The sequence below is a fragment of the Myripristis murdjan genome, chromosome 9, assembly GCF_902150065.1.
Source record: "Myripristis murdjan chromosome 9, fMyrMur1.1, whole genome shotgun sequence".
In the NCBI taxonomy this organism is placed as follows: domain Eukaryota; kingdom Metazoa; phylum Chordata; class Actinopteri; order Holocentriformes; family Holocentridae; genus Myripristis; species Myripristis murdjan.
In genome coordinates this window covers 27470833-27484773 of record NC_043988.1, presented here as the reverse complement: position 1 = coordinate 27484773, position 13941 = coordinate 27470833, and the positions used below count along the sequence as shown (strand labels likewise).

Below are 13941 nucleotides of genomic sequence, written 5' to 3'. Positions count from 1 at the left end.
AATATCAATATACTGTAGATAGATAGATAGATAGATAGATAGATAGATAGATAGATAGATAGATAGATAGATAGATAACTTTATTAATCCCCAAGGGGAAATTTAAAATGTCACAAGCAGCAGCAAAGGGAAGAAATACATGACAATGGAGAGGAAAAACAACACAAATCATGGGAAACAGAAGTAAAATACATAAAAACACACAGTGATAATAGATAATAAATATGTTGATAAAAGGTAATATTGTAATATTGGTGTATATCGCCCAGCTGTAAATTATACTGTACACATCACTCTACATCTTAGAAATATAACTGGATATATTAGTCCGTTTTTATCAGAGTGTCCTAGTTTGCTCCTGCCAGTGTGTTTCTGCTCTGCCTGCCTGCTGCCTTGATCCACTTTTCTGTAAGTTCCAGTTTCTGCCTCCACCTGTCGATATGTTACCTTTGCCTTGAATCCGTGTTACTGTATGACCCGCTGCCTCATCTGCGTTGTGATACTGCCTGCCGACTCCAGTTAAAGTATTCTTCAGCTACATTTGGCCCCCGCCTGTGAGTTTGCACTTGGATCCTTTCCTGCTCTGTGACAGCGTGCGTTACTTTAAAAGCATAGTTCAAAAACACCATCAAAAGGGAAAGAGGAGCCTGACCACGAGGAAACCAGAGCATCGAGCCTTAAAAGACAGCACTGATAGTAACCTGATGGGCTGAGATATTTTCTTATATCTCTTACCTTCGTGTTTCTTGCACCATGTCAAAAATAATAGCTCAGCTATCCTTTTTCTGATGTAACCATACATCTGTGTCTTAGTTTTTTCTTCAACAGAGGAAAACAGATATGTGAAAATGAACAAAAGCACACTTTTATCCTGATTATACAACTTGACACATCAGAAATAGAAGGAAATGGCCATGATATGCAATGTGCCTGAAATCAAGAAGAATAAGAAATAAGAAAGGAAACTGGGAATTCATGTAATCGGTTGTAATTTAGATTAACAGGCTATTAATTTATTTTTATTAATTTAATTTTCACATGGAATATATATATATTTTTTTATTTAAGTCTTTGGAAATGGTGTGTTTTGCTGCTCAATTTGACAAAACTTTCCCCCAGGGGAAGATGCCCCTGGACCTCCCTACATGTCCCTACAAACATGTACCTTCATACTCAGTTCGAAGAATATGAAGTTGTCTATTCGAACAAGTAGCCGCAGATTTCATTGATTACCACACCTTCAGCCAGAGGAGGAATTCATGAGGGAAATCAGCTGGTGCAGTGATTGATTCTTGGGTATTCTCAACCACCTACTGGGATTCATAGAAATGTCACCGTGTTCATAATTCTCTTCATGAAGGGGCGTCTCAAGGAATCTTCCTGGGGTTCATGACAATTTTGAGACCCTTTAAAGGTTCCTAAAAGTCTTCTTACATCTCGGAGTGTGCCCTTCGCTTTCATCTCCCGTATACCTCCCTCCCTCACCTCCTCCACAGCTCATTTCCTCTGCCTACGTTTCTTATTGACGCGGTCTAGCCTCGCTTCCTTTTCAAAGTTCTCCTGCTCTCTTTTTGTGAATGCGACGTGCTTCAGTAGCTCGAGCGTTGCTCGACCTTCGGAGACAAACTGAGAGATGTCTGCTCACCACAAATTATGACTAAGCACTGCAACATTCCTTGAATAGCATATTGTGATATGCGCAAGTTACTAAATGATGAAAAGCCTCAATGAACGGAACAAATCACAGAAGCCAGCTGAAGTTCTTGGTTGACAAAAGCGTGACATTTTCACAGACTCGATCATTTATTTTATGGACTGCTGAGCCTCTGTTTAGAGATTTAAAAAGAAGATAATTATCCTTTAAGCTTGCCCCTATAGCTCAACCATCTGTACAGGCATTAAAACAAGGGTATAGCAATGCTAACATTTGTTCACTCCCCATCTCTTCACCCCCGTGAACAAAAAGGTCATGGATTCGATTTCTGCAGTAGCTACTATGTGTCCATCGACACTCACGTGTTTTGTCGAAGCATCAGCATAAAGGCACTAGACCTCTACCTATCTGCCCACTCACTGCACTGTCAGGCGCTCTTGGTAAGCGTGCCAGCTAAAAGTCAAGAACGTAAATACAAAGTGAAAAATCTACAGCAATCTATAACAAATGGTCCCTCCTCTTTCTGATGTCCTCACTTTGAAGGATATATTTTTATATTCCTCATCAAATATCACTAAATGTCCTGACAAGGGTAGACGTACACACACAGGGACGCCTTTCCAAGGACAGTGTGTGTATGTGTGTGTGTGTGCGCGTGTGTGTGTGCATGTGTGTGTGTGTGTGTTTGTATGGGATCATGCAGAAGCGTGTCAAACTCCGTGGCTGGTTCATTAAATGGCACACAGATCAATTCCTAATCCGCTTTGTTTCTGTCCTCACACTCGCACAGAAATACACACTTGCACTCTCCCTCGAACATGCACACACACACGCACACGCACGCACACACACACACACACACACACACACACACACACACACTCACTCTCACACTCTTCTCTCCCCCTTGCCTTTTTGTCTTCCTCTTTGTCAAATTCAATTACCGACGACATCACTAAAGGAATCTTCACAAGAACCAATTACCGTTCAAACCCCCTGGGTGTGTCTGTGAGATGATGTGTGCGCGCTTGTGAGTGTGTGTATGTGTGTGTGTGTGTGTGTGTGTGTGTGTGTGCTCACAAGAAAGTGAGATGAGAAGAGAGCAGGTGTGTGTGCTCTGTTCTGTACATATGAGTGTGTATGTAAGACAATAGTGTAATCAGCATATGTGTACAGCAGTTTATGTATTTGTGTGTGTGCGTGTGTGTGTGTGTGTGTGTGTGTGTGTGTGTGTGTGTGTGTGTGTGTGTGTGTGTGTGTGTGCGTGTGTGTGTGTGTTAATGCAAACATGTTAACCTGCCAGGGATCTGAGTGTTAAGCCGATGGGATTTTGTCCCCTGACAAGTTTGTTTGTTTTTTCAAGTCATCAGCAAGCTTGTTGCTTGTTGATGACTTGAAAAACCAAGCCCTGCACACACACACACACACACACACACACACACACACTTCCTTCCCCGAACTCATGTCCTCGCTCTCTTTTTTCCTTCTCTCTCTCTCTCTCTTTCTACCTTTCACTTCATGCTGGCGCCAAACTGTAACCCTTGATGAATATTTCCACAGCCACTGGTACTCAAACAGGGAAGCTGGCACACTTGCCGTCTCAAAAAAGCTAAATATGAATACATGAATTAATTTTTTTGGTGTTTAAAAAACCCATATAACCCATATAACACTGTGCTTCAGTCATAACATACATTAAAAATCACAGAGAATTGGTCTATTTAATGGAAAAGGCACAAAGTCTGTCGGGTTGCCTCTTGTAAACTAAACGTGATTGTCTCTTACTAATGAGAAATGATTAATTAAGTATTTAGGTGCTGTATTTTTAATGCACATGGCTGGATGTAACCCATGTCAGTTTATTCTGGGCCTTTTATTTTCAGCCCTCTTCATTGGTTCCAGACTTGTTGGTCCTGAACCAAGCAACCAGTGACATAAGGGGCCAAAAAGTGAGGTCATTTTGTCTACACAAGTTGAACAAGTCTTTAAAAACTTACACAAAGTAGGTAGGAAGGAGGGTTTTGGGAGAAGGGACTCTCGAAACCATTTGTGTCTCTTGAGCACGGCGACCCCTTTGGCAACGTGGTGCGGCAGAAAAATCCAGGAGCATTTGGAAAGCTCACGGAAAACGGAAATTGAAGGTGTAGGAGGAAATTAGACGTCAGCGGAGAAAGCTGGTATTACTTGAACTTCAGACGAAATAATAGACTACTAATGTTTGAAAAAAGAGAAAGAAAGAAAGAAAGAAAGAAAGAAAGAAAGAAAGAAAGGAAGGAAGAAGCAAGAACACATGAAAAGAGGCCCTGGATGATGCACTAAAGATTGCCCACATCTGTAATCATGACATCATCATTCGCTCGGCTGTCAGGCTGATGATCAGAAGGGTCGAGCCGGGCACTGGACAAGCACAGCGATGTGACCTGCACCGTGTCTGTCAGTGGAAGAGATGCATCTTTCATACCGTTTTTTTTTTTTTTCCCTTCCATCTCCGTGTGTTCAGGTTCCCTCTCTTGCCTTCCTTCCCTCTACTTTCACTTTCATCCGCCTCCTGTCCTGCCCCTCCTCCCTTTTCAACTCCTCCCTCCTTAGTCATCCTCTCATCTCCTTCCCTCTGACATCTCATTGCTGTGTCAGTCTCTGACCACGCTACACCTGGTACATTTTAAAGTGCAACCTTTGAAAAGCCTGTTGTCTAGTATTAAGTGTTTGCAGCATGTGTGCACTTGATGCACATATGCTCAAAAGGACTTTAAACATTTTGGGGTGTGTCAGTTGTTCACTTGTTGTGTGCAAATGCAAGTGAAGAAGCTAGTGTAGTGTTGTGGAAATGGAACGGCGAAATGGGAATTTACCCAGCTTAGCATGGGCATGGCCTTTCATTCCCTCTCCTCCCCTCCTTCTCTCACATCATCTCTCCCTGTCCGCTCTCGTTTGCTCTCCCTTCAAATCAATCCACTCCTCTTCTTCTTTTCACCACTCTTACATTCCCTCTCTCTATGGTCCCCTTTCTTTCTCTCCTTCCCGTCTTCCTTCATCTCTCCTCTACCCTTTGCCGAGTGACTGAAAGAGAGGCTGACGTGAGGTGAGGATGATGCCGCTAACTTGTGCATGTGTGTGCTTTTATTTGTCCCCTATTTGTCCCCTACAAGTATACTGCCACAAGTGACGCATGCATAGTGCTGTGTCAACAGTGGGGGGAAAAAAAAAATCACACACACACACACACACACACGCCTAGCATAACAAATGATCGGGGGACCTTAACAATTTTGTTTACATCAACAGAGAGACTGAGAATGAGTGAAGGGGAGAGGAGGAAAACTATTATCAAGTCCATGTAGTACAGCGTTGCTGGTTATGTCATTGTCAAGGATAAATGGGCGACAGTGAGCGACAAGAACTGCAGTGTATTCTCTGTATTCTCAATATGAGATCCAGAAGTACTCTGCAGTCACTGACAAGCCCAAACACTCATTTCATCTTGTGCTCCGTTCGGCTGTGTGTTCAGCCAGTGTGAAAGCTCCTCCGTACATTTATACTCCTTCCTTGAATGCTACCGCAAGAGCGCCAAACCTTTTGGGAAGTCTGAGGCACTAAAAAGCAGAAACGTTGGCTCTTTCATGCAACTGGGGTCCAGTTCCAGTTGACTTTTTAGTCCCTATTCAGCATGTGGGACCCACAGGACCCAACAGGAGCCTGTGGGCACCTTATGCATCAATCAAGTGTCTGATGGTTAGAGCTGGTAGCTGCAGTGTTTAAACCCATGTTCAAGTAGAAGCATTTTGCTGTTAGATTCAACAGGAGCTTGAGGGAATGACGACACATGAGAAGGGAATACAGCTATGTTTTGGGGAACTAGGCCACACGCCTAACCAAATAATGAGTAAAAATAAAGTTGCTCAAGTTCTACAAATATGTAAATAAATAAATGTGTAAACATTAATAAAATGTTGTAGCATTAGATTAACCTACTTGCTTTGTTAAATGTGTTGTCAGTCAGCTGAAGTCGACGGAAATAAAAACAGTAACTAGAACTGGCTCATGTTCAAGTACCTGTATTTTCCCAAAAGGCAATTTCAAAACAATTCCTCTGCGAAATGTAGGCAAGGTGCAGCAGTAGTGGCTGTAGTTCAGTAAACATGCAGCAAAAAGTTAAAGTTCTGCAATGCATATATCTGTAGCAGCACAGTCCAAGGGGAGCAGCACTCCCCTTGGGTATTTAGCCTGCAGCTATGTTACAGTAATACTATCTTAAGTGTTACCTGAACAAATTAAATTAGGATACTGTAACACAAACCTCTAGTCAAAACTCTGTATGGCTGAAAAGACAGCAAAAGTTGATTTTACCAAAAATGTCATTTTGGAGATGCAGCCAAAGGGCAGAAATACTCCAGCAATTCCACAAAAAAACATTCATTCACTCATAAATTCATTCATTTTCTCTACCCACTTAATTATTTTTATTGTCATGCAGGGCTGGAAACTATAACTGAATTTGAAAAACCAACCGAGGTGAGCATCTTGCTAACTCTGCTTTTACCAGAATTAGATTTGCATTAATAGGTCTGCCCACTGCTCAAACAGCATGCTGCTCCATTGAGACCGGGCTTCAAAGACAAACAGTCTTCAGTGGTCTACAGCCAGTTATACAACGAGAGTGTGTGTGTGTGTGCTTCATAGCCACTCAGACTCTGGATTATACTTCAGATGTGTCAAACTGACTCTCTGACAGCAACAACTACCTGGAGCTGTACCCCATGGGTGCCATTGTCATACAGCTGTCTGTGCGTGTGTGTGTGTGTGTGTGTGAGAGAGAGAGAGAGGGAGACAGAGAGTGAGAGAGAGAGAGAGAGAGAGAGGATATGAAGGAGAGGAATGCCTGTCAGATCAGCTGTCAACAAACAACAAAGGTTTACTAACAGTCAATCATCACATTCCCTCTCTCAGTCTCCCTATGTGTCTCTGTCATACACATGCATACACACACACACACACACACACACACACACACAAACAAACACTATCTGCACAAAGGAAGGCTTACGGTTTCCGAACAGCTTATGCACATACAGTGTGAGTTCGTACTGTGCTGCGGTTCAGAGGCTGTCACAGCCTGGTGCTCAGTGTGCTTATTTATTTATTTATTTATTTATTTTTTCTCTTGAACAGGTCGATTTTTCCATTTCCCCCCTATGCACTTGACAATTTGAGTATGACAATTTACATATTAACAGCTTGGCTTTGTCAAAGGTTCATAAAACATTTGCACACACACGTGCCAGTTGGTGGATGCTTTCATCCGGAGCACCTTACAATATGTGAATATGTAAATGTTTTATATGGACGGCCACAGTGGGATAATCTCGCCTTTGAGCTGTACACATACTGTATACCGTGTCTGTATGGTGCATTTAGGGGAGCAGGATGTGGTGGTAATTTGGTATTTTTATCAAGTCAAGTCAAATTTATTTCTATAGCACTTTCAAAAATGACACCAAGTGGACCAAAGATCTTTTCAAACTCCACAAGAAAAAAAACGGCATAAAATGATGAGAGAATAAAAGGCAGGACGGTAAAAAATTAAACCATGACAGTCACCACTGTAAAATGACAACGCTGAACCGGCTTTAACAGTGTCTGACTTGACCTGAGAACCCAAGTTGAAGCCTCCATGTCAGCAAACATCGGTCCTGCCGAAATGCTCTTGAAGAGGGTAAATGGTTCCCTGCAAAGTCCTGCAACGAAGCCTCATGTGCAGTTTGACCTCCCTGAGCAGGTGGGAGCCAAAACAAGCCCGACACACCGAGCTGACAGTCGGCGCTCGCTGGCAGCCTGTGTTCGACAATAGCCTGTAGTTTTTGTGCTGTGCCCCACACCCGGCCCGGCTTCCCCGCCGATTCAGCGCGTTGAAGAGGTGGCTGCTGGTGACAGGAGCTTCCTGATTGGCTGCTTGTCGACCGTCAGCTGTAGTCTGTGTGGTGTGTTCACGGACAGCTTTTAGCAGGAGACACAAAGCGATGGGACCCTCAGTCTCGGTCAGCGCTAGTTATCGGAGGTCTGCGTGGTGTGTCTTGGGCAGGGTTGCTAAGTCCGCGTTTTTTCCGCCAAATTGGGCTACTTTTTAAGTGTTGCCGCGGGTAACAAATTTTGTCCGCGGGTTGAGCTTGGGCAGACATGAATAAAGATTCATATTTTGAATGACCAATGTTTATACCCAAATCCTGTCAAACTGACTCCGGGCCAGATCAGCATATAAACTATCCACATATGTCACCTGCTCCACAGACAAATAATATGCCAATGCTGTGTGAGGCCACTCAGCACATGTCCAATCACATCATCAGCACCACTCAGCTGAAGTAAGGTATCCCATATTATATTTTAAGTTCGGATATACTGTAAATTAAATAGGTGAAAGAACTGTTTTGGGAAATTGCCTTTAATGTTTATGGTGTTATTTTATAGATATTATAGTGCATTTTGCAATTATAGCAATGCTGTTGGACTTTAAAAGCAACATATATGGATTTTTATGGGCATATTTTGAGTTCTGGTATTGGGCTGATTTTTGGGCCCTTTTTATACCCGGTTGGGCGGGTTTTGGGCTGGTTTTGAGTTGCTGTTTGGCTGCTTTTGTCTCACAGACCTGGCAACCCTGGTCTTGGGCTTTAACCAACAGGGATCGATAAAGTATCAAATTATGCAGGGAATGGAAACACTAACTCTGGCAGGGTTTGGTGTCTGGCTCGCACAGCTTACAATTCAGCTTTTGATTACAGAAAAAAAAAAAAAAAAGGTTTAAATTGGAGTTACGTTAGGTTTTCTGCAGGGCGCTTACAATTTAAACATTAGTTTGATGAGATACCAAACGAAAGTGCTGACTTCACTGCTCTTCATTTGGCGTGAATTATCTGCCAATATTTTGCTGTCTGTAGGAAAGAGCACTATCAAGCAGCATGCAGTGTGTGTGTGTGTGTGCGTGTGTGTGTGCATGCTCACACTCACATGCAGAGACACACACACACACATATACACACACAAATGCATATATAAGCACACACACATGCACACACACACAGTTCTAGCTTTACATCCATCTGAATGAGTTCTTTCCATTTCCACTGTGTTGTTATTGATCGTATTTAAACAGCACCACTCCTGTCGGCTTGTACCAGGAAATTAGCTTCATATTGAAACTGTCACAGCAAGGGTGCATTTTACTTGGGGCCCGGGGCCAGATGGAGGGGACGCAGACAAATCAATCCTTCGTCCCTGGCTTTGATACCGACTCTTTAAAAATAATTTTTAGGAGGGTATTTCTTTTAATAATTAAGTAGTTCTTAGTTAAGGCAGTGGGGTGGCCTCCTTTTTCAGAGAGACAGACACCGGGTCCCTACCAGCTGCAAGGGTGCTGCACTATAGCCGGACTTTGACATAATTTCTTTGCAGGAATCAATGAAGTATCACATATTATTGCATTACTGCATGCTGGAGGTGAGCAGAAATGATTACAGAAGGAGAAAAAACATGGCAAAAAAAAGTGATGATATGCATCAAAGTTTAGGAGCAGGAATCAAATCCTCAGTGACTCAAGTGCAGTGCACCTTAAGCCTTGACGTGGTGAAGGAAATTACCTCCATTTGTGACTCAGCGCCAGGGGAGAGGTGTGTTCGATTTTTTGGACTCAAATGGTTTTGAAGTTTAATGGCAGTAAAATGCCAGAAAAATGAAGCAATTTCTGAGCAGACATGAAATACTATAAATACTCCAGCAGCATTGATTGCTTTTGCCTATTCACGCTGAGTGACAATTAGTTTTAATGGAGTTTTAAGCTGATGGTTTTCAGCCATCAGAGTCGGAACACAGCAGGGGGTTGTAAGATTATTTATGGAATATGAAGCGAATGTATTTGTAAAATACAAAATTATTATCATGTTTTTAATTTCGATGATAGGCCTAAGTATGTTTCAAACGATGAATATTCCAACAGCAATTCAATTAAAGTTGCCAAAAAAGGGGGGAAAAAAACGTATAATTTAGTGAAAGTTCAGCCTTCAGCACAACAGAAAATCACAGAGATTCAGAACAACTGGTGCATCTCAGGTAGGTCTGTTATACCTGCTTGTTCATCTTTTTCCACCGTTCAGTTTGTAGCCATTTGTATTTCAGTCAAATCCAATAAAGTGACGAGGACTCATTTTGATACTGAAATGCAGACTGTGATGAAAGGTGACCTGCGCAGTTTCCTCTGTCATCTTTGCTCCGTATGTGTTCGGCACAGTGTAATATATGCAGCCTTTACAGATAAAATGTCAGTTTTCATCATTATTAGAACAAGAAATATTACAGTAATGTTAGTGGCTGTTCACACTATTAACTACAAAAGCCACGAGCCTGTCACTTGCAGGCAGGTCTGTGTGTAACCGGCATTTACTTATTCAGCTCGAATCTGGTTGTGTGTTGTGTTTGTGTCGCTGGACTCACAGACAAGTGCTCTGATTGGTTATTTTGAATCGTTGCGCCTGCACGTCACACACGACACATGGTTCATTTGCATAAAGCCGACTTCCCTAGTCGCTTTGCTGTGTGTTGCTGTTGCTGGTGTTATCACGTTTCGCTGACTGCCATTGGAAATAGTTGAATCCCTTTCGCTTATGTTGCTTTTGTAGATAATAGTGTGAAGGGCCAATAAGTAATCACTTCACTGGATTTGATGATTAAATACAGGTAAATTGGTTTAAGACATTTTTTTCTAGACAATTAAAGTCTTGCACTTTGGAAAGCTGGAAAATGTCAAACTGGAGGTCGGCTCTAATATTCTCTTCATTTAGGCCAGCATTACACATTAGGGCATGCTTCACCCCCTTTTTTTTTCAAAATGGGTTAAGTATCCCTTTAAATAGATCCAAGAAAACTTATTACCAGACTATTTCTCATGAATTCTGGTGACTGAAAAGAGACCAAAGCTTTTCCCAAACAGTTACAGAATGTAGTTTGTTTAACCATGCATGTATTCATGGTCTTTTCTTTAATTCTGTCCTACTTTGCTAAGTCCAACTTCACTTGATTGTTTATTTCTGCTTGACTTGACCGGCCAGTGGGATCTGACGTAACTATCCCTTGTTCACTCTTTACACCTTATCAAGCATATTCAATTTCCAATGCCAAACCAAAGCAAGAAGCCTTTCCTCTTTACAGTTTAACAACTGCAATATCCTCACCTTTCAACTATTTTGATCTATTTCCATGCACACAACAACAGCCTAGCAGAGACAGAGAGATAAAAAAAAAAAAAAAAAGCCCCACACACAGTGATAAAAGACTCACTGTTCTTGGTTATACAGAGCAAATTAGAGAACGACACAAATCCACCAAGATACATGAAGATAAGTTGGATTTCTCGCTGTGTGAAACGCCTACAGTTTGCTGCCTTGCTTTGTTGGGATTTTCTATCTATTCCTTCAATTTCACACTCTCTGTCTCTCCCATTATTTCTTAAGCTCTTACTCATGCTGTCTCAATCTGAATTTTCACCTCACAGAACAAAACTTGAGACAGCCAGTCCACAAAGCGGGGTTTATTGGTATACAATATCAACTTTAAAAACTGGTTTCCCTCTTTTTCATTCATGTTTTTCCTCCAAAATGCACAGCGGTAGAGACGGGCGCACATCAATTTTAAAAGCTGAGGTTTTCTTGAAAAAAAAGTGTTGCTTGGTGGATCAGATACAAGCTGAAAATGAACAATAGAGCCTAACAATTCAGAAAAGGTCTGTTTTAGGTTATGTGGCGTATAATTAAAACAAAGCAACAAGAAGCTACCAGAAGTCGCCATGGAGTGTGACTTGATGTTTTCTCACTGAACAGCCAGCACTAATTATAGCTAAATTGTGCAATAATTTGCTTGTTCAAATGTGAAAATGACCATAACACAGCACCCACACAAGTGTTGTCGATCAATAACATGCAATCCACTATGACCGCAAAATCATTCCTTTTCTGAATTTGAGAGGTATAACATACTTTGATGTTTTAAAAAGCAAATTATTATGCAAATTATAAGCCAATTATCATTACTGTTATTATCAAAATTGTTATGATTATAGGTTGTGGGGAATTTTTGTAACAGCGATAATGTATCTGAGCTTTTCTAAAATAGAGAACACACCTTTCAAAAATTGAATCTGCTAATAAACAAGGAGATAGCATCCCGTTAGATATGTGTGTGTGAATGAGCAGTCATATACAATACACAGGCTGCCATTACTTGTTATATATCTTTGTTATTAATTATCAGATCTGTAACGATTTAATCATTTAAAATTCCCACATCAGCCTCCTAATTACACACATAACATCCTGGCTTGACAAGGTACCAGACACAGACATGTGTATATCTGTGACAGAAAGTGTGTTTGTGTGAAAGAGACAGTACAACTGAGTGTGTGTGTGTGTGTGTGATTGTGTGCACGCACCTTGACCACATCCACGTCTACTGAGCTGCAGGTAACCGAGTCGTCCACCTCCCTCACCCGCCCATCGGTTTCCACGGTAACCAGTTTGATGGGTACGGCGACACGGCGACCTGTAAGAATGGCCGTGTTCACCACCTCCGTGTCCTGCAGAGAGAGAGAGAGAGAGAGAGAGGGGCATTTTTCTTAGAGAACTGCATTCTTAAATTCCCCAGTTTCTTCCCATTAGGGCTGTACTACCCGATGATCGGGCACTGACGCTGGCAAGAGGCAACTGTTTGAATTTTGAGGCCTTCAATATCCAGAATTCCTGTAATGTGATGTTAGTAAACAGCAGAGAGCACACTGATGTTTACTAATGCAGACAGTCTGTGATTGCTTTATACCAAAGGGACAAGAGAGGCAAAGAAATATCATTTTCAATAAAAAGGGGAAGCGTTTTCCACCCTCTCAGCAGAGCGCTCGCTTCTGGCTGTTCAGGCACAGTTGCGCATTTTGCTCTTTAGTTTCAATTGGTTGCTTCCTGTTAGCGGGCGAGATTTCCCACCAGTGACCACGACCCGCCGTCAGAAATGAATCGGCCTCGCTGCTCAGTATGTGTTAGTAAGCAGGAGATCGGAGGGACGGGGACAGTGACAGGCGTGCTTTGACTTCATATGAAAAACTCATTTCAATGACTAAAAGAGAAATTGACACTAATGGCGTGTACAAAGCAAACATGAAGCGAAGTTTTGCCTTACAGACTCGCACAGATATGGCCTTGAATTTTTTGTTCGAGCTGAAAAATGCATCAACGCAAATATGCAAATTTTGCATATTCATGTCATTCACATCGCGTATATTTATGTCATTCGTGGCACCTGGTGAAAATTCACGTCTAGTAATTTTTTTGCATTGACTTTGTATGTGATCGCATCGCTCGAAACATTCATTTCACATTTAGTCTGCACACACAGTAAAAGTGATAATTCTGGAATAAAATTATTGTAATTATCAGAGACTTAATAAGTTATTCAGTTGGTTGTTATTGCCATATCACCAAGCTAATCATGTAATTTTCTTTTGCGTAATAATGTTCTGATATAGCACAAACTATTTTGGCAATTTTGTCAACTTTGGACAGCCTTACAGGTAAAGCTTCTTTTAATTTGAAAATGGGAATATTTTACTATTCTGACCCCTTTGTTACTTCCTCTGCGTCTTTGTGTCCACTTTGCTGTTTTCCTGTTGTTCCACTGTTTTACTAAACAAGTGCTGGTTCCCCGGTCATGGGGGATGCACATTTTGGCCTGAGTGTGGCACTAGAGAAGTCATCAAAATTGACAAGGTTCATCCTCAGGGTAGCATGAATGTGCTTTCTAAAAATTCATGGCAATCCACGCAATAAATTGTAAGATATCAAATTTGACGTTTTGGTTTAATGGTGGCAAAAGCAGAAAGGTTATGGTGACACCCAGTTTGATAGGGTTCATTCCTCAGGGAGCATGGGCACACTAAGAAAATTACTTGTGAAACTGTCCATTGCATTTAGAGATATGTTGTGTGCAAGACAAAGGTTTGGCCTGTGGGTGGCAGTAGAGGAAATGTCATGAGGTCACCAAAACTGGCAGGGTTTATTCACAGGGGAGCATAAATGTGCCCACCAAATATCATGACAATCAGTTCAACAGGTTTCAGGGCCAGCCTAAGAATGGCTTTACCGCACTAATTCAACAGGAAATATTGTACTCTGCATTCACCTGATGGCTGCAGTTACTCACTACTTTGCAGAATAATAAGTAATAAGTAAAGTATTAAACCTCGTGCACTGCTGCAC

At 41.7% G+C, this 13941-nt stretch overlaps 1 protein-coding gene across 1 annotated transcript in view; it reads right to left on the bottom strand.

Annotated features, from left to right (window-relative positions):
- LOC115364984 (transmembrane protein 132C) overlaps positions 1-13941 on the bottom strand; it is a 359390-nt gene that overhangs the window by 53835 nt on the left and 291614 nt on the right. The window contains exon 9 of the mRNA XM_030059694.1: positions 12129-12272. Coding sequence (XP_029915554.1) covers positions 12129-12272 — 144 coding nt within the window. The remainder of the gene's footprint in view (positions 1-12128; positions 12273-13941) is intronic.